Source organism: Poeciliopsis prolifica, unplaced genomic scaffold (genome assembly GCF_027474105.1).
Source record: "Poeciliopsis prolifica strain line A6 unplaced genomic scaffold, Auburn_PproV2 SCAFFOLD010, whole genome shotgun sequence".
In the NCBI taxonomy this organism is placed as follows: domain Eukaryota; kingdom Metazoa; phylum Chordata; class Actinopteri; order Cyprinodontiformes; family Poeciliidae; genus Poeciliopsis; species Poeciliopsis prolifica.
Window position 1 is genome coordinate 64,794 of NW_026562385.1, and position 21,808 is coordinate 86,601.

The following is a 21,808-nucleotide window of genomic DNA, read 5'->3' on the forward strand; positions in this document are numbered from 1 at the left end:
CAGGAGCGATGGTGCCTCTTTCTTTCTCTTTTTCTCTCTCTCTGAGCAGCAGGTAAAGCTGCAATCTCAGTCATTCATATTTAATTCTGCTAGAGTTTCCGGGAAGACTAATGTGGTATTGATTTCGGGCCTCCTATTACTGGAGAGGGGAGGAGGGTGGAAAAGGCCATGATGGTAGAAAGCTGGACCACAGGGACTAAAAGCAAGAGAGTGAAAAGGGAGAGGAGGAAGGGGCAGAGAAGCAGGAAAGAGAATGGAGACAAACAGCTACAGCAGCCAGCCCTTCTATGAAACACTGAAATATTCCACACAGCAAGTCTGCTTTATCTCTCTAACAATCTGCTTCACACTGTCAAATAAATACATAAACTTCCACATGAAAGAACAAGGAGGAAAATTGAGGCTGAGGCACAAACGTGTCCCGTCTTATTTACTTTTCATTAAATTGAGGCAGTTACTCAGCGACTGGGGCCAAACCTAACAAAGCAAGATTACCTGTGCTTGTTGATAATCTTGCGTCCACATGTTTTCATAGAAAGGGGAAGAGAGTAAAATAAGGAGAAGGGAAAAACAAAGAGAATGTCAAAGAGCCAAAGTGTGTTAAAGGTCTCTCCCTTGACACCAACTCAGACAGGACAAGATAAAAGATTAATAAGCATGGCTTTATATTTAAAAGGCTTACAGTAAAAGGTTGTTTCAATGAATGCTCTGTTTAATCAAAACCCAGAACAACAGGATTATGTATACAGAAATTAATGAGAATACCAAAGAAAAGGAATCAAACGACAAGATTGCAGATTTGTTTGCACGTCTTTTTGTTCAACAGTGAATACATGCAAACAAAAACACCTAGCTTACGCAGAGAATTATCCAGCAAAATATCATACATAAATAAAAAAAAATGACAAGAGCGTCTACTTCAGAGACTTCCTCCCACCAGCCTGTCTACTCTAATAATAGCCCAGAGACAACGAATCCAGACAGACAGAGAGAGAGAAGGAGAGCATAGAGACAGAGGAAAAAGTGCAAGTGAACCCACGAGGGAGATCACCAGAATATTGCCAAATAAAACATAAAAGGGTTGAAATAGGCCAGACGCCACTGTCAACAAATTTCCCTTTAAGAAAAAAAACTAAACAAAATAGGCTAATTTATTTTTGGATTCCTTCCTTGTACACTGCTGCTGCCACACAATAAAAACTCAGAGATGCCTTGAGCCAGGCCTGGTCGAGAGAGACCCCCAGACCTGAATCATCCTTCCCATCCCCCAGATCCGCTGTCATAGTGTCACTCGCTCACTCTGCTCGTCTCTCTCCCTCCCTCTCCCTTCTCTCCATGCGGACAAAGCCTCCACCTTACCGCAGGGCAATGGCAACAGGCAGTCATTTTGATGAAATAATAATGAGGAACGGGAAAGGAATTCTGTATTTTAGAGCTTTGGCAGGAATTTATTTCCTACACATACAAAATATTGAGTTCCACCAACTGGTATTTTAAAAAATATAAAATGTAATGATAAATCGTTTCTCCTCTTTGCTTTATTTACAGAACATTTGAGATTGCGTGACAAACATCATATTCTCTTTGTTTACATTTTATGTGACAGACCAACACAAACTACGGCATAATTGCTATGTGACACATATTTGTATTAGGACACCTTAAGCCAATACCGTGTGGAAGAACTTTTTACTCCAAGCCTTTTGTTGTATCTGTGAGGTTTTACACATGTACAAAGCCTGCATGTTTGTTCATTCTCAGTCAAATTAGCTGGAGAGCATCTGTGAGCATCAGCTTTCAGAAGCTGCCATAGATTCTGAATTGGATTAAAGTCTGGACTTTGATTTAAGTCAAAGTCCAGATGCTTTGATTCTAACTCTGGGGATGGTTTCAGTGTCACTATCCTGAAGAAGCTGAATATTGGTTTCAGTCTGGCGGTCACTTCTGAAGAACTATTATGTTATTTTTATATTTAGGTAAAGTGCACCCTTTGTTTTCCACAACATGTAACATTTTTATTCAAGAGACTTGATCAAATGCAAACGGAATATATTAACAAATTCACCGTCTCTTAAAATCAATTCTGTACACTGGATTTTTTAAAGGGGTATGACGTTAAAGGGGGCTGAATGCAAATGCATGCTACTGTATTCAGAAAAAAAATGAACCTATGTATTGTTTTCCTTCCATGACAAAATTACGTCTTATGTGTTGGTTGATGACTTATGATCCCAATGAAATACCTTTAAGATTTTTGAGTTTATTCATTTTAAAATGATCCACTAATGTGCATTCCACAATATGCTAAAAGAAAAGGGCCACTTCTTCAAGATTCCTGACCACCATTACTACAGAAACCCTCAACTACAAGAAGATAATCAGTAGAATAACACACAAAAAAAGCTTTTAAGCAAAACTAATGCTTGATCCATGATTCAGTGACATACAATAGATGCTTTAAATACCCTCTTACCCACATGAAGGATTCAGCTGCCATGCTACAAACAGGGGCTTTAATGAGAGGCCACAATTAAGCCCATGTATTCACATTAAGTGTGAACTGTAAGTGGGACTGCAGTCAGTTGACGGACCTGGTTGCTTTTGTGTGACAAGAGCCGCTTTCATTCAGCTCACAAAAAGGGGAAAAACACAAGCACCTAATGAGTGAATCTCTCCATCTCCTCACCGACAGCCGAGCATGCTGATAAGAACTACACACACACACACACACACACACACACGCAAGGGCACATACGTGTGTGCTTCCACACATGGACAACACACTTGTCCTCCCTCACTAGCAAACTGACTCAAGGGCTCCAACGCATCCAAGGCTGAGTTGAGTCACTGCTTGTCAGAGAAGGGTGGGGGCGGGGTTAAGACAGACTGACAGTGGGGCTCCATCTCTATCCTCTTATTAACGCTTAACGAGTGCTTTCCTCATGCAATATTCATCTTCACTAATATCATCCAAGCTCTGAGCCAAGCTTGCTACTTATGTAAGGCAATTATGTAAAATATCAGACAGAGAGTTAAGTTGCTTGCTGGAAAAGAGCTGCAGGACAGTAAAATAAAATGGACAGACAGAAAAACCGTTGGAGGCCGGGACTGCAAGTTACTTGTTTTCTCGCTCTTTATACACCAATATGGATCCTGGGATCAATCGAGGGCAAGTGGCCAGCATCAATAATGCAAACAATTTTCTTTTTCCATTATTCTTCAAACCGGGAGACATCTGAGGATTCCTCAAGGTCACCTAAGAAGAGGAGAGGAAAGGGAATACCTCAGCAGCCCTGTTCACTCCATCAAAATGTATAGATAGTACAAAATCAGTTCTGTAACAACAACAAAAAAAGGAAAATGTCTCTCACTTCCTCACAGGAATGGAAGCTGTAAGTGCACGCACAAATAAACAAACCTGTAGTAATTTATGCACACTTGCACCTCGCAACCCCCCGGGTCAAGGCCCTGTGGGGTCTGCGCAAAAAATAGGTCATTTGTCACACATGATGTCCCGGGGCAGGGGATACATTATAGATGAGTCCAAACAGCATGTCTCAGCGAGCACTTACCATACAGTCAGGCACAAGGGAGGGAACAGCAGGAGATGTGCAGAGACAGGAAGAGAGAGAGTCAGAGAGAGAGAGAGAGAGAGAGAGAGAGAGAGGGGCTGGGAACTCCTCCACAAGGGGACACTTTGAGAGAAATGTAAGTAGGGAAGTAAAATATAATAATAATAATAAAATCACTGCTAATTTCTTTCTGTTAGAAAAGAGCCTTAGGATAACGGATCATTTGGCTTAACAGAATAAAAGCTAGAGATGTAGCCCTTTTCTCAACCTTTTTTGCTGTGTGGACAGTAATTAATTCAGGGGGTCTAATTTGGTATTCCCATGTCTGCACCTGACCCAGTGGCTAACCATCTGCGTTGCACGGGGAGAGGCCCAGAAATCGTCCGCTCCTTGTTGTAGTAATGTAGTAAGGATGCGGCGCTTTGTCTCTGGCCACCACTCAAACCCAATTATTGCATATTTCTGCCTCTTTTTCCTCCACGCTGCCTGTGTAGTGATCAGCTAAGAATGAGCACTTGTGAATTGCTTTTATCTTGCCTGTTGGGTGGAGATGTTTGCTGCCGTGTCAGAAAGGCCCAAATGAAGACTGATACATAAAGGAAGGAGCTGTGCCAACGCAGGACTAAGTGCGAAATGTGCTGAAGGAGAAAGAAAGAAGAAAGTCCACTGCCTTTTGCTGCACCCATCTGTTCTGAAAGTGCAGGTGGAGTCCTATTCACTGTGCTCTGCATGTGTGAAGAGAGAGAGGAGGGGGTGGGCGTGGGGGGGAGCGGAGGGGGGGCAGGAAGAAAGAAAGGCAGCAGCGAGGAGGGAGTGGAGATGGAAGAGGGAGAGAGGGGGGAGGACTCTTGGTGATCTCTCCTGAAGGGGATAATGGGAGAGGAGCGCATTGCAATGGCTGCCATGTAGTACCCTCCCTGCACAATTAGCCAATCAGCAGCGCGCTCTGCAAGCCAGGAGGACGCATAAAAGAAGAACATTGCAGCAGAGGCACAGAAGCTGACTGCGGAGGAGCAAGGAATTACACACACACATACACACACACATAAAAAGCAGCGAAACCAGAACACCCTCCCCTGGACACACCCTGCTGAGGATCACTGTTTCTCTTTTTTTTCTCCCTGAACCATCGCCCACGACACACGGAGAGAAGCTTTCTCCATCATCATCCTCCAGAAGAAAACTCCTTTTTCCCCCCTCATTTTCATCCTGTAGAGGACACCAACAATTTTGCAGAGCTGAGATCCTTTGGCGAAGACTGTATTTTTTTTCCTTTTTTTCTTTTTTTTTCTTTTACTTTTTGCTCCTAATTGTACATAAAGGCCATATAATAATATAAAGGCCCAAGAGCGCAGAGAGAGAGAGACTTCCGCTTCAAGACCTGTGAAAAGAAGGACCTAGATTTCTTTCATTGTACGTCAAGAATGGTTACTGTACGTATGCCTCTATTTTTCTTATTACAGAGAAAGGGGGGAGGGATGTTGCATCATTGGATTTTTGTGTAGTATTGTTTGGATGCGCACATGTGATGCAGCCATTGAGAAATTAATTCAACACGAATTCTCTCGTTTATTTTCCACAACTCGGTCTCGTTTTCAGCAGCGCTCGCCACTCGTGTCCACATGCCGACACACGGAGGAGCTTTGGGGTTGTCGTTTCTGTCCACCTCAACATGCCATATCATTCTGATGAGATTAACGATCGATACGGGCATTTGGCAGTCTCACGCTGTGTGATGCGCCACACCGGCCGCGCTCCAGCAGACAGCCTCGGCGTTGGAGGAAAACATTATCCTGCCATTTTAGATAGCTCTGGCTAGATTTGTTTTTTCTTTTGCAGTGCATGCTCACATCCCAAGCGTCGCATCTCCATTATGCGTTACTTTATTGTCAAGAGTGAGCTTTGCATTCGACATTGTGCGTGATAGTAGTGATGGAGACGGGGGGGAAACGCAAGGATGCTGCGAGTTCAGAGGAAAAGGAGGAGGGTGGGGGGGCGGCTTTCTTTGCCTGGTGCTGCACAAGGATGCTGGAGACGGGTTTGTGAGACAAAACATGATGCCTCGGAGGCTGAGGGCCCATCCAACAAGGCGAAGGAGGGAGGGGAAAAGGGTCGAGTCACTCTGAGATAGGGGGGGTGGGTGAGGAGAAGGAGATTACGCATCCGTTGGTTCGCTTTGAATCAGGCAAAGTCCAAAATTCCTCAGGGTTCTCGTAGCGATGCACCGAGTAAATGGACTGGAAACCTCCGAGCTGTGACGGCACCACTAAGGCCGCCCCGGACAGCACCATTTTTTTTCTTTATATATATATGTATATATATATATATTATATATATATATATATATATATATATATATATATATATATATAATATATATATATATATATAATATATATATATATATATATATATATATATATGTGTAAAGGCGCATTTCCCCAAGAACTATAGCGCCGCACACACAACAAGATGGCCATGTCTGTGCTGCGCTTGCCGGATGAAAGGAGATGCGCTGATAAATTAGCCTTGCTGTGTGCGCCGACTGGCTAGATTGGGCGTGTCTCTGTTGTATCCGAGCATCAAACGAGGGCCTTGAAGCCTTAAACGACCTTTTCCGCTTTGCCTCTTGACATGATCCGGAGCTTCAATGCACGAGGTTTATGTATGCAGACCGTTGAAGATTAAAACCATTTACATAGAATTAGAAGAATAATGATAAAGAGTAGATCTAGTCGGAGCACTGGAATAATAAAAAAAAAACGTGTGGGGAAAGAAAAGGATCAAAATAATTGAATACCATATGAGTCATATTTAACCTGTATAAAAAGCCTAGACAGTTTATTAGATGACTAATTTTAGTACACAAAATAAATAATTCACAGCATAAAGGACGCACGCGTAAGACCCAGAACACACACAGACCCAAACGAGTATTTACTCGATAAATTATCCTTATATTAAACAATTATTATTTCTCTTGTTTGATCCCCGTTGTTACTTACAGGCCTATTTATATATGTATCTATATAAATATATAGTGGCAGCATCTCTCCTCCACATGGTCCGCAGCCCCCCCCGTGCCTGTACCGCAGTGCCAAGCAAATAAAAGCGTTGAGTCAGACAACCTTTCCAAAGCACTTACACAATTCAAGGACAAGGACAGGCGAGGCCATCACTGTAGAGCGTTTCTTTGATCTCATAAGGTAAAAAAAACTTCTTGCCCCATTCACTGGGCCTACATGGAGTAAAATACTGAAGACGTGAATCCGTTTTCGATTTTTTTTTTTTTATTTGTATTTTTTCTTTTTTATTCGGTTTTATAGGTGAGGGCAAATAATGCAGAGTGAAAATATCAAAAGAAGCGATAAATGCGATTATATAAGCAGATATCTGCTTCTTGTGGGTCAGCATGGATTTACATATAAAAATGAATGACCTTTGTTCATTTATTATTTTTTTTTATTCTATATTCGTTTTAAGGGTTACACCCTTTGATAAACAGCATTTATTTTACTATAGCGAATCTATTTTTATTTATCATCTTAATGCATTGTACAAGAAGAGAACTATTTTATTGCAGCACAATTAAATCGAAGACTCCAATAATAATAAATAATTAAAAAAAAAGAAAAAAGATGCAAACATTGAATACTATATAGACTAAACAGGCTTTTCCCATTGAGGATATTTGACATTTCTTTGGGCTTTTGACTCGGAGATGGCAACTGTAACGATCATTGTTCCCGGAGAGTCCTGCAGCCTCTGGCCTCGACACAAAGCGCCACTGTTTACATTAATATTCATAGTGCTGCCATAGCCCTCTGCGAGAGGGAGAAGAGGAGGAACGGGTGGCTCTTTTGTTTGGTCGATTCAATACGTTTATTCAGCAAATAGGCGCTCTGGTTTATGAATGCCAGCAGAGCTCACCAGTTCTTGATTTAAAGCAGGCGATGCACAGCAGAAACAGAGAAATCAGTCGATCCTTTAAATTGTTTAAATAGGTTGGAAATCATCTTTTTTACGGGCCGGTGCTGTGAGGTTTGAAATGAATAACAAAATTCGAAAATATGTACGAACAAAGTCGATTTTCTTTTGCTCGTTTCACGGCCATCTGTGTCTTCAAAAGAGCCTGTCCGAAAGCCACTCCCTTTTCAGCACGCTGGATAGCGCCCCGCATGATCCAAGGCCTTGTGAGACAGATTTGTGTCCTGCAGCCTTTGACGCTGTCTGCTGTCATCTTGTCAAAGCGGTCCATAACACCCAGGGATCTCTGCGATCTTTGAGAAATCTTTTATTTTGTCATCTGACTGTGTGGAGTCGCTGTTCGTGGCTGACAAGAGCTGTGACTCTCAGGTCGTCCTGTTGTGTTACATCTGCCACCATGATCCCTTAAGCTGCAGAAAATGTGGCTAATGCCCTTTGTTTGGGATAATCCTGTAATCTGTGTTATTTAGAAGGCTCATTTACACTTTACACTAGCATTCTGTTTTAGATTATGTCTTGCACACCTGAAATAATTTGTATACAGAGAAGAAGAGATTCCTGCTTTGGTAATGTTTTGATAAAACAAAATGGTTGGTCTAAATTATTTCCTAATGCTATATTATATACGTATTTTGACTTCAATCAGTCATTATATATGACACCCAATTTAAACTGCAACATGCAAACTTTGCGAGACACATGCTATTCCTCTGTATTATACAGCCCCAAGTGCTCCAATGCATTTGGAGCAGAAATGATTTCAATGCATCAGAGGACAGAGACCACAAGACATACATTTACATTAAGTCTTGCAGTGCTTCTTTGTTTTGTAATTTAATTGTGCACAGTGTAGGTGGTGTGTGTTTGGCGAAAGGAGGCTGGGCCTCTTGTTTGCGTGCAAATCTGGCTTCATGTGTTTTAGTGGTGGAGGCTGAGCTCTTGTTGCGTGCAAGTCTGGGACCGTGTGTGGGCGAAGCTGATGCACTCCATTAAATATTAAGGGAGGTCTCACAGAACCCCTGAAATAGAAATAAAAACAACAGGCAGCGGGGGTCCCAACGTGATGATAACAGCTGTGGTGTGTTGGAGATTTAAAATCAGAAAGTATTTATTATGTTTTGTCCTTATCAGAGAGAAATAAAAAGTGAGCAGCAATGTATCTAAGAAATTGTTAGTGATCTTGTTTCTTTTCTCATTCACTCTCAGAATTTATGATTGTACTGCATGCATACTAACATTAACTTAGCAATTCGTGCTTTAATTTGCCTTTGAAACAGGTTACTCCAAAGCTTTTCTTAGAATTATGTACCATCTTCAATCAGAGCATACATTTGTTCAATTTATTTTTATGTTCATGCTGCAGTTAGCCGTTGTTGTTAAATTCTCCTTTTAATTTTTCAATTTATTTGCCGTTTGTGTCTCTGACAGGCACTGTGGATTTATGAATTATATAACCTTACACTGTTTGCTGGAAATGCTTACTCTGCCTCTCTGAGGTTTTCCAGTTGGAGAGTCAAATTTGCCCTGAAAATGTCTTTCGCCCCCTTTGTATTATTCCGCTTTTGCTATCACTTGGACACATTTAGCTTATTCTACTTCTGCTACTCCATAAAGTAATGCACTACTACTAGCATGAAAACAACAAAACAGTGTGTTTCTTTATAAATAATTAAAGGGAGCCATATAATTTTAGGTATCTTTTTAGCTTCATCTCAAAATCTTTACATGACAGGCTGTTGTTCTCGTTGCTGTTCAACCTTTGTACATAAAGGTGCATTTGATGTATTTTAGTTTTTACACTGTCTGAACTGTCACCAGGCTGTTCTTTGTTTCTACAAAGGCACGCATTATCAGTATCTGTACGACATACATATAATCTGCATGTCTGCTGCTAACAAGCTCAGACAAACAAACTGTTAAGCAAGGAAGTCTGTCAGCCGTTAGAAACACTGTCGTCTTTGAGGGGCTGTAGCCAGGGCAACCTGAGTCCAGGTGAGTCTCAAAACAAGGCGGATGGATGCTGAGATGAGGTAAAAATGAGTTTATTAGAAAAACCCATCAAACCTAACAAAAAACTAAACAGAAATTTGTTAAATTTTAGTACTTTATTAATTCCATACAAAGAGTGTGAAAACAGAAACAATAAAAGTAACAAAATGACAAACTTGAGTAGAATATTAACATAACTTTAATGAAGTCAATGAGGCACTCATAAGTCGTGAATAATATCGTCTGTGAAAAATACATTTAAATTGCATGGGCAGCATTTCTCCATCACATTGGTCTTTCTGAGAATAACATTAGGGAATAATTTGTGGAAGTTGATAATTAACTCCTTTTATTGTTTGGAAGAATATTTTAATTCCCCATGAGATTCACCATGGGCTCATTTGTCCCTTTTGCCATAAACAAACAATAAGAAATTAACAACCTGCAACAAGTCAAATACAGAGTTTGAGGTGACTGTTTGCAAAACGACCCAACAAGCATTAGTATTTACTCAGATTGCATAATTGCGAGGAAGAATGGTACAAAAATGCAAGAAAATAAAAAAATTAAAAATCTTTGGATGACATAACAGGTGTACTAACAAAGTCATAAAAATACTCCTTGATCAATAACTTTTTAAAAATAATAAAATTAGGCAGCTAAAATCAAACAAAAAAAATGTCTTCTCCATTTTCTATTGTTATTTCTATTTTTTCCTTTTTTCATTTTTTTTGTAAGTCTACTTTTTCCTCAATAACAAAAAAGTACAGTTCAATTCAGTGTTATTAAACTCGGTATGAATAACTTGTGTGAGACACAGTCACACACACGCACAAACATTTGGTGTGACTAGCTATGATATAATATGCTATAATATTGATCTGGTCTCAAAGAGCTTGGTACTGAGGGGGAGGAACTGGAGCAAGAAGTCTGTCTTTGTTGCCATTTTCTGGTATTCTGCATGGCTCTAATTAGATGCATCAAAGCAACACAAAATACTCCACTATATACCATCTCTGTGCTCACTTAAAAACTGGGAAATTAAAGGTCACAGAGTCCAAAGACAAAAACTGCTTAAAAAAGTAGCTAACCACGATATGCATTATTTATTGGAGCGCTAAATCCGTCTGACAGCTCCCTTGGTTTTGTGCCAGTCTGGTAGCCACCATTCTGACCAATCCGTCCCTATGTAATGATGTAATGATGTTTGACCCTGGAAGAGTAGGGGGGGATGGGAGGAGTAAAGAAAAGGGACTGTGACATCTGCAGGACCAGAGGCAGGGAGAAGGAGAGCTGGAAAGATGGAGCAGAAGGGGGAAGGGAGGATGATAAATCTGACCTTGTCCACCTCCATTTTAGCATCGCTGATTCTTGACCTGCACTTCTGATGCTTAGAGAGTGAGTCGACTCTGTGTGCTCTGCTGTGCACAGCCTATATTAGCAAACGTATCACTGTAAGCTAAATAATGGATTCGAAGCATGTTTAAAGGTTTATTTTTGTCGAGTCTCTTTGTGAGTAATGAATCTAATTCCACCCTCTTCCTCAGCAGATAATCAGCACCATGGAAACGCAGGTGTCCAACGGTCCAAGCGGAACCAGTCTGCCCAACGGCCCAGTCATTAGCACAAATGGCTCCACAGATGACAGCAAAACCAACTTGATCGTCAACTATCTGCCTCAGAACATGACCCAGGAAGAATTCAAAAGTTTGTTTGGTAGCATTGGAGAGATCGAATCCTGCAAGCTAGTCAGAGATAAGATAACAGGTACAAAATTGACATGAGCTGAAAAAGTCACTCCAGCTGGTTTTGAAAAAGCTCAACATTCCCTGTCATTCTGTCTTTTCCTGCAGGTCAGAGTTTGGGATATGGTTTTGTAAACTATGTGGATCCAAATGACGCAGACAAGGCTATCAACACACTAAATGGTCTCAAATTGCAGACTAAAACAATCAAGGTGGGCAGTATTCCATGCACTGGGAAAAGAATCACTTCAAATTCATTTTCGATTTTTGACAACATTCCAGACAAAGAAAAAAGGAAGGAAGTGGAGATTTTGTCAAGGGGGTTTGTGAAAGAGGTGGCAACGGATGTCAAAGCAGGAGGGGAGCAAATACAAGGGTCCAAAAGGGGGGATGAGGAGACAGAAGGGAGTGGTAGCATGAACAAAAGAAGAATGAAAAAGGGTGAAAGGAGAGGGTGAGAGTGGAGGTCAGAAAGCAAGGGGCGGACAACATGCGGAGGGTTTTTGTGATGGAAATGCAATTAGGCAGCCCGACTGTGGCACACATGGGTCAGTGCAGGTTAGCCCATCTGTCTTCAATCTAGGTTAATTAGGGGGCTTCTTTGTCGCAAAATCAGATGACGGACAGAGAGGTGGTGGGGAGTAGGAGGGATCAAATTATTAATCTCTAATTTCATCCAATCTCAAACTTGATCGAAGTGGCCCAAAGGCTGAGACCAACTGCAGGATCTACATCAGTGGAGAGCAAGTGCTCTGACTCAACACTGAACTTTAGATCAAGTCATAGATAAACATACAGTAAAGAAATATCTAAGCAAAAAGCCAATTATTATCACAGTGACAATAAAAGTATTTTTTAAGAAGGAAAATGTCCACTCTTACATAAAAACACAGTAGCTGGTGTCAGTATTCCAATCTTCTCCTGATTTTACAGAAAGCTTCAAAGAAAAGATCAAGGTGTGGGGGAAAGTGGGTGGAGGGGGGAAATGATGGAGGGGTCGAGAGCAGAATGCCAATGACGGGATTAGAGGCCATATGGGCCTGAGGCACCATCTGTACTGTGCGAGCGACAGTGAGAGGGTTAATTATAGGGCAGCCTCTGCTCCCCGAACAGAGCAGCTCCCCCCGCGCCTCGTACAGAACACCCTAATCACCACACAGCACAACCCTCCTGCTCGCGCAGTCCCTCTGTGGACACAATAGATGCCGGTCCTTTGTGCTGATTTATAAAATCAAAGCACCTGTATTCATCTGAAAGATAACATATTGACCAATTAGCTGGGACTGCATAGTTTAATAGTAAAACATGAGTGCAAAATGACTGCATGGTTTTCATAGACGTCTGTAAATGTATTTAGTGAATAGTATATTTCTAAGTTGGGAGAACTCTTTCCAGCCTTTAGGTGCATTCTCACTGTTTGCTCGGTTGGAGCGTTTCGCTCCCCCTGGAGAATAGCAACAAAGGAAGGAGGCAGGACAGAGGGAGAACGGCTCAGCCTATCTCCAACAACACTCACACTGTCTCTCCATCACATGTAAACACACCACTCCTAACAAAGCACCGGAGTGGACTGTCTGTCACTCAACTGTTCATGTTTCCATAAACAGAACTTTAAAAAGAAGAGAGACAAGAGGTCAGTCAGCCTCTTACACAATCACTAAGATATTATTTTTTCATATCAGAAAAGAGGCTACTGAAATGAGACTGAGAAGAACAGCCATGTGGGATACGAACAGATGCATCAAAAATGACGCTGTACTAATTAACTCACTGGAGAATTTGGGAAACTATATTGACTGAAGCCGATGTTTTTCAGTGCAAAGCAAAGAAGTCCCATGTGATTGTTAAGCAATGATTGGATTCAGCTGCAGTAATGGTTATGCAGCTGTTAAATAATGTGTCTGTGATGAATCTGAAAGTCATGTTTTAAGGTAAATAAAGACACAACTTGGTGTGTAGAGAAGAGAAAGAATAAGCAGGTTTCTTACTTCAAACTGCAATTTACATTTTAATTTAAAGGTTATTTACAGTACTTAACATGAATATTTGCACTCCTTGAACTTTGTAATATTATAAAAACAAATTGCAACAAATGCTTGAGGTTTTCTATGGGATGGCGGCACTAAGTTCAGCATTTTTGTGAAAGTGAAAGGAAGGTTGAGCATAACAGCATGTGTGACGACATTTTCTGTTTGTAAGATAAGAGTAAAACTGAACTTTTTGTCCAACAAGCGCAACATTAGTTGTAGAGGAAAACTAACATTCTAAACATTGAAGCATAGTGATGGGAGCATAATACTGTGGGGATGATGCTGTGGGTTAGATGGACTCAAGTTCACCTTCCTTCAGGAGCAGCCAGAACTACAATTGACTGATTTACATCAAAGCATATTCACATGTTAAAATTGTTCAATTAAAGTTCAAACCTACATTTATTTACATAATCCATTTGGTCTATTGTAAATAATATGATTTTGTGAGTAATATGTATTTTTTTTCCTTCCTCTTCACATTGTTTCAATACTTTGTGTTCGGCCTGTTGGTCTAAATTCCAATTAAATACATCAATGTATCTGTAAAAGTATTCAAGATGTGCGAACACTTTTACAAGGAACTGTATCTGTGATTCAGCAGATCATTCAATCTGTTTTAGGTATCATATGCCAGGCCAAGTTCAGCCTCCATCCGTGATGCCAACCTTTATGTGAGCGGACTCCCCAAAACCATGAGCCAGAAAGACATGGAGCAGCTGTTCTCCCAGTATGGTCGCATCATCACGTCCCGCATCCTCGTGGACCAAGTTACAGGTAAGGCCTTTTAATAAAACTGATCACCTCAAGCCAAGCAGACACACCAACACCAAGGTAGTCACGCCAATCCTCTGTATTTTGTTTTCGGAGCAGGCATATCACGGGGAGTGGGCTTCATCCGGTTTGACAAGCGAAATGAAGCAGAGGAGGCCATCAAAGGACTGAACGGGCAGAAGCCTTTGGGTGCCGCTGAGCCAATCACAGTCAAGTTTGCCAACAACCCAAGCCAGAAAACAGGCCAGGCCTTACTGACTCAGCTGTACCAAACTGCTGCCCGCCGCTACACGGGACCTCTGCACCACCAGACTCAGCGTTTCAGGTACTGAACCGTCACCAACCCTGCCCTGAACTCTACCCCACCCCAAAATAAGTCCCTCATTTATTGTTCTATTGTTGCTTTCAAAAAAATTCATTTCAACAGCAAGTTTTTGAGCTCAATTAAAAGTGAGTCATTGTAAAGTTGAAAAAGATGGAGGATCTTGACAGTTTCTTTATTTTCATGCATCATCTGTACCACAAAATGGCTAAGAGATGAAGCGGGAGGTTGTAATCGTCAGTGAAAATATGCAAAAATTAAGACATGTAAACTGTTTAAAGAAAACTAAATTATTTTGATTATTAAAGCTATAATTAATTTTCTCCTTTGGGTAACTATTTCTTATTTGGAAACATGGTATTTTTCCCTCTTCTTTCTCCCTCTCCTCCTCCTCCTCACACTTTTTCTCTGACTTTCTTTTAAACTGCAGTGTGATCCCTTCACTTGGAAAGGGACCAGATCCAAATAGCAGCTCAAACACAATGTAAGAAACTAGATTTTTCCAAGTACAAATAGAATCAAGTTAAATACTTTATGGTTTGCATACTGCTTATAAGTCATAGACCTTGCAAAAAAATTCAAAACTATCGGGTAAGGTTGTATTAATGTGGTTAATTGTGCTAAATGACAAAAGGCAAAAGGAATCGCTCAAACTAAAAGCATTGTGGGATCTTTCCTTCTTTTGTCACTAGATGCAAATTTCCCAATGTTTATACATTAAAGCTAATAAAGATCTTGTAACTTATAAATATAATAAATACCAGCAAGACTGTCACATCATAGATTTATTGCTAGATGATATGAGACTGCGTTGAAGTGAAGGACGCCCTCTGCAGGCCAGCTGATGAAGACGCAACACATTAACCATAAAAAGCCCACCACTCCCATTCCTTATAGATCTCATAAACTAACCTCTGCATCCCCTTCACTCTCCCTCTTGCGTTGCAGACTCGACAATTTACTAAACGCCAGCTACGGAGTCAAGAGGTAAATGCCAAAAGGTGTCCTTTCAAAAGCATTCATGCCAAAATAGAACCTTCAAACAAAGTGCCCGGAATACCACATGCTGCTTTAATCTCAAAAGAAGTTTTAAATGGCCATAATTCTTAATGCCCACAGCCCATTTATCCATTCTACTGAATAAGCACTATCTGTAGCTTTCTAACAGCGGGGTATTCTGGCATGGCTTTGTTTAACCTTTTTGTTCCTTTTGTTAATTTGAATCAATATGAATAATTTCTATGTATTTATTTCTGAACTAACATTGTTGGTTTCAGTTGCTTTAATGTCCCCTTTTTTTCACCAGCATGGACATACCAGATTCCGTTTGCGTCTCTTCTGTTTGCTCCAGTTTTTCGTATGATTTGATTCCAGTTTGCTTTTCATCCCTCTCTAGGTTTCTGTGTTTTGTTCAATGCTGTGATTTCAGTTGAACATCGTGATCCATCGTGATCCATGTGTTTTAATTCTTCCAGAGGCTCTGGTCAGCAGAGAAAAAAAAATAAATGCCCATTGTGTGGGTGTCTTGTCTCAGGGCACGCAGTGTCATTATGTATAAAAGCAGGCAGTTTGGAGCCACTGTGGTGCCCACACATATTTATCCACTTACTGTACAGCGGAGAGAGGATGGAGATGGGGATCCTCAAATGCGACAGATACCTAGCTTTTAGAAGATAATGTAAAGCACTGAATGCTATGTGGAACTTCAGAATGACACCCATGGTAGTTCTCCTCCTCTCTTTCCTAGATTCTCCCCCATCACCATTGACAGCATGACCAGTCTGGCCGGTGTCAACCTAACCGGTCCCACTGGAGCCGGCTGGTGCATCTTCGTCTACAACCTGTCGCCCGAGGCGGACGAGAGCGTCCTGTGGCAGCTCTTTGGGCCTTTCGGTGCCGTCACCAATGTCAAAGTCATCCGTGACTTCACCACCAACAAATGCAAGGGCTTCGGCTTCGTTACAATGACCAACTACGACGAAGCCGCCATGGCTATTGCCAGTCTAAATGGCTACCGCCTGGGCGATCGCGTGCTGCAGGTTTCTTTCAAAACCAGCAAGCAGCACAAGGCCTGAAGCAGACGCCGCCGGTGGCACCTGGTTGAACCTGCAGGGAGTCCTACCTGAGCCTCCCTGCGTCATCACTCTACATGGGCCTGGACTGAGTCTCTCTGTCTTTCTCTCTCTGACATGCTCGCACACAAACTCATAAACACATGCATACACACGTGCAGATGCACAGAACACATGCACACACAAAGCATACAGACATTCTCAAGCGTAGATAAGTCAGAGTTTCAAACAAACACACTAGTGGAGTTCTTTCTTTTCTCTTTACACAACTTGCTAGTCTTTCCCTGTATTTGCCTGGATTGAATTAGAAAGGGGGGCGTAGCCGGTGGGGGGCTTTCTGAAAGGGAGGGGGGTAAGGGGAAGAGCTATCTATTTAGGAGACAGTCTAACGAATGTGACAGAGAATGTGTACTGAGTGCTTTGATTGAATTCAGGCAAATAATGACAACTGATGAACAAAATTATCAAAAAAAAAAAAAAAATGTGCAATTTACCTAAACTCTTACCCCACCATCTCTCCCATTATCCTGCTGGAGGGGATGTAGTCACTTTTTTTACACTTGGGCATTTTGAATCAGTGATTTTTTTAGATCAAAGAAAATGAAACTAAAAACAGTGTTCTCTTATATACGTCTATTAAAATATTACTATATATTCAATATTTAAGGTGGTTATAATAGCCGAGTATGTAAGCATTTTCTAGAAACTTTGACTACTGTTTCCTGACCTGTGTTAGGTGGTGCCTCGCTTCAAGGCATTTTTCTCTTATATATCAGAGCTTGTCAGCTCAGACCCAACATGATTTAGCTCAACGGTCAATGAAAAGAGCAGTTCAAAGGCCATCACTTCTATTCACACAGACTCACGAGAAATATCACAATAGAACAGTTAACGTATCACAAAAAAACACAGTTCAGTAATAGGAAGATTTACACATATTTAGTCCTCTGAAGCTGTTTTTTTTCTTTTCTGTTTTTCACTTGATCTCATCCACGCAATGGATTGAATACAGGCAGACCGTCTGTGAACTTAGAGCAGAGCAGCAGCGCTCCCATGGTGACAACGTTCATTAGTAATTCTCTGCTGGGCGAGAGAGTGATGAGTGTGAGGGGAAAAACTGTTTCATCATCACACAGCTGCGTCAAAAATACTGGTGATTTTACTCTTTGGCTGACTTGCAAAAGAAGCTTTATTGCATCAAAAGTTGTTTTATTTCCGCAATGCCTTTCTATCAGCCCTTTGCCGTCAGAAAAAAAAAGGCAAAACCAGTCACTGACAGGCAGGTTTATTTCACCACAGCTGAATGTTTCTGCTCTTAGAGAGCATAGTTGGAAGAAAAACTTGAACATGTTTGAAATAGTACATCTCTAATAGTAAAGGCAGGAATGCAAAGAAGCGAAAATGTGAAATTCACTAGTATTATTCCTCCGTTACTTAAAGATAAATGCTACTTTTCTGCAGATTAAAATGGATCTACAATGTCCAATATTGTGTAGATTTTACTGCAGTCATATCTGAACACATATCCATTAAGCAGAAAGATTACTCTATTTTACCTTTTTAGTCTAGAAAAAGCTATATGTTTTTCTTTAAGGCCATTGTTTTCTTCAAAAATCTTCCTGGTAACTTTGAACATTCAAACGTGGCAGAACATCAACCTTGCAAATAAGTGTCATAGTTACCTTTTTAATCACAAAGAAAGCATTTAGCAAGTTTCTCACGATCAGTTTGTGCAACAACAAAAATAGTAGTGATTAAAATATCCCCAACCCAGGAGCATAGGGATTATTTATGGCACTCTTGATGAAACAATAAGGCCCAACCCGTCTAGTGGAAGTGTCTGTTGCAGCCCAGATTTTTGATGTACCATGTGGAGAGCGAGTGTCTTTTAATATCAAGACACAGGCGCATGATGATACGTTAAATAAGGTCAGCTATATTCAAGTCATTTTTGCTTTTCTAAGTGACGCTGTGTTAGCCAAAGAGGACAGTCTCTTTGAAAAGGATTACATTAGAGATAATCTATTTTTATACATACAAAGGAACAAGACCTTGTGCTGAATTTTTACAGATTCTTAAGCTTGGAAAAAATTGGGACATTGCGTGGCTTCGTTTGAAACCCTCTGATCTTCACAGAGAAAGAGGGAAGAAGCAGCGTGGTGTACGGGTGGGGATTTGGGGAGGGGCGAAGGAACCGCGTATCTCACACAAACTTAACCGCATCTGGAGAAAAACAAACCCGGCAAATGCGAATCCAACCCAAACAAAGACACATTTCAACAGCAAGGGCATAACCTGACAGACACATCTGTATTTTAGTGTTCAGACGCACTCAGCATCTCTTGTCTTGAAATTTTGTACAGTGTTGCTTCAACAATGGAAGTTCTTTGACCTGAAAATCCCAGACAGAGCTGCAGTGAGACTGGCTCTCTGCCCAGCTGTAAAACCGAAGAAGCTGCTTGCAGATTGATAATAAAAAAAGATTCAAAAAGTGCTGGTGATTCACACTGAAAATCCTTACGATGAGATAGATTTGAGTTTTGCCAAAGAATTGCTTTGCAAGTCAGAACTAAGAAGGACAAACTAACTATAATACCCCCTACATAATTGCTGTAAAAATCTATGTTATTTGTTGAGCAAGGACCCTCGACAATTTGAGTTAGAATTACTTTTGAGCATATATTGTGTTACGCATATCGATTTCCATTTCTCAGTAAACAAAAGAAAAACACCATACCAAATGCAAAAATCAACTACATTTGCACACATATCATGCAGTATAAAAAAGGCATATATAGGCTATATAAAAAAGGGATGACTCAACTCACCTTGTGAACAAGGCAAAAAAACAAAATGCATCCACATATTTCCCCTGACATTCAAATCACCCGTTTTTATCTTTATCTTTTAATACATTGCCAATACTTTTTGCTGACATTTTTTTGATCTGACTCATACCGTTTCTCCCCCGCAAATGCTGATTGCTGTCGTCCACAGCTAATCACAGAAAGGTCTAATCTAGCTCATTTGGTTCTTGCAAGTGATAGCACAGCCAGTTCGAGCATGTGGTGAGCCAAGCGACAGACATTATAGCAAGAAAACAGGCCACATTGAACTGCAGCCATGAAAAAGTCCAAATATGACCTCCCACACCCGGTCCACATGGAGACCTACACCTGAGTACGGCAGAGAGCCGAGGACCATGGCAGGAAACAGTACTACACTGCTTGAGCAACAACAATAATCATTTTAAAAAGACAAAAAAACTTTCCTATGGAACAGTAAGTGCAATGTGCTTTGTTTTTATATTGACTGAGAACAAATGATATATATTTTTTAAAAAAGAAAAAGAAATGTCACACTGAAAAGGTTTGAGGAATAGCAAGAGGAGCGACTGTTCAGGCGAAAGCGATTAAATCGAACAGACTCGTTACCAAATCAGAAAAAGAATGAGAGCTCTGATCTCCAAATTGTTCCACGATCACTTCCTCAGTCCCTAATTTGTGCTCTGTCCTCGCAAGCTCAAACGGCATATTTGGCTGACTTTAGCAGAGCTTTTCTCACTGACTTGGAAAGGAATATTGTCTAACAGAACATCAGTTTTAGCCCACGTCAATTTCAAATATCATTTTCCTGTGATTTCTTGATTTCATTTACATATCAGGACTCACTTGTTAACTTAGTGTATTTGTGTTGTTGATGTTGCCATAGAGAACACACATGGGTCGAAGATTACGTTTTGGTTGCATCGATTGGGTACAGTTTGTTATTTTTTTTCCATTTTATTAGTTGCAGTTTTTACAGTGTATGCAGATTTTAGACTTAGTTAGATTTCTTTTATTTCAATCAAACTGTGTTCAATTGTGTTTGTAAAGTCTGTGGTAGCTTTTGTTGCAACATAAAAATAATTTAAACTGAAAAAATTCAAAATAGCGCCAACAAACTTGTATTATTTGGGCGACTTTAAGCTTGTAGTTTTAACTTATTGTTAACTTAAAAACTATTTATTATGATTATTATTATTGCCTCGTATAAAGTATGTTTTGTGTATATTTATGGTTTATTTCATTATATTTGCAAGTTTAAAAGATTTTAAGTTTGCCAAAATTGTGGTTACACCATCTTGTTTCTTAAAAAGGGGACAAATAGAAAAAACAGCTTTAGAAGTACGATTTGGAAACGTTCTCCATAGTCAAAGAATGCACTGCTATATTTAACTAATTGAAGTGTATAAACATACATGCTGTGTGCTAGATGTTATGCCTTTACTGCCTGTGTTCTGTTTGTCTTGTTAAATGAAAATCTTTTAATTATTTAACCTAATCACAGTCTTGTTTTTTCCAACCACTCTGAGCCCCTGAGAGATGAAGGCGCCCCTCTTTTGTGAGGCTTCGGCTCTCTTCAGGGGGAGAGATTTGTTTGATTTGCTCAAAAGATGCTTTCCTGTTTCGCTGATGGGCTGAATTTATCAAAATCTATTAAAGCCTCTGAATCTGTCAAATAAACGTATCACTGAGGCCATTTTTATCAATTTGTGCTATTCAATATATCACAGAGCTCCAACAAGCTACAGGAAGGTTTTCTTTGGAGGGTCTAGAGTTGCAAATGGATGAGTGGTCCTTCTGTTTCTCAACTGTATTTTGTGTCTATTTATTTAGAAGAGGGGACGCAGTAACTTAGTGATGTTTTTCTTACCTTTTCCTGGAATGGTAGAACAAATCAAAAGGTAAAAACGATCAAATAGTTCTGTCGACAGCAAGGTCAGCAGAAACAAAAAAAGAAAAACCTACAAAAAAAAAAATCTACTAAATCTCATACTTCCAAACATGACCAAATGAACAATGTCAAATTTAAACAAAGATAAAAAAATAAACCTTTCAGTTTAGACTAGGATATTTATTACTGGGATTTCAGCTGAAGACGCTTGAAGACTTTTTCATGGAATTGTTTAATTATTTGTACTTTACATGCCAGAAAAAAAATAAAATGAAAGTTACAAATAAAAGTGTTGCAGGGGTTTTTCTTTTCCATTGTCAGAATAAAAGCAAGAATTTCATTACACCAGCCTGTACTAAGAACACCAAGAGGAAGATTATTATTTTTATATGCTTAAAGAACTGAATGAACAAACTATTGATAAATTATGTGGATTTGAATCAGTGTTTTTCAGCACACCTCACTCCTACCTTGTAAAGAGGTTAAAAGAAACATGTTTCATTGCAAATGTTCTTTCAGTGACGTTCTTAATTGTATGCTTAGAGACTCCAGATTTGTTTTTCAGACAAACACATATTAATGTCAAACACAGATGACTTGA

At 40.2% G+C, this 21,808-nt stretch overlaps 1 protein-coding gene across 16 annotated transcripts; it reads left to right on the forward strand.

Annotated features, from left to right (window-relative positions):
* Window positions 1-4,586: 4,586 nt before the first annotated feature.
* On the forward strand, window positions 4,587-21,496 carry elavl3 (ELAV like neuron-specific RNA binding protein 3). Of its 16 annotated transcripts, none has more exons than XM_055035674.1 (8): window positions 4,587-5,005; window positions 11,096-11,315; window positions 11,402-11,505; window positions 13,947-14,100; window positions 14,194-14,422; window positions 14,850-14,903; window positions 15,368-15,406; window positions 16,146-21,496. In XM_055035674.1, exons 1-8 carry the CDS (start codon window positions 4,997-4,999, stop codon window positions 16,492-16,494), a joined length of 1,158 nt encoding a protein of 385 aa, XP_054891649.1. In that variant the 5' UTR covers window positions 4,587-4,996; the 3' UTR covers window positions 16,495-21,496. The 16 variants fall into 16 exon arrangements, with proteins under 16 accessions (XP_054891649.1, XP_054891653.1, XP_054891651.1 ...); XM_055035678.1 differs by having other exon boundaries at window positions 16,167-21,496; XM_055035676.1 differs by having other exon boundaries at window positions 14,197-14,422.
* Window positions 21,497-21,808: the final 312 nt, after the last annotated feature.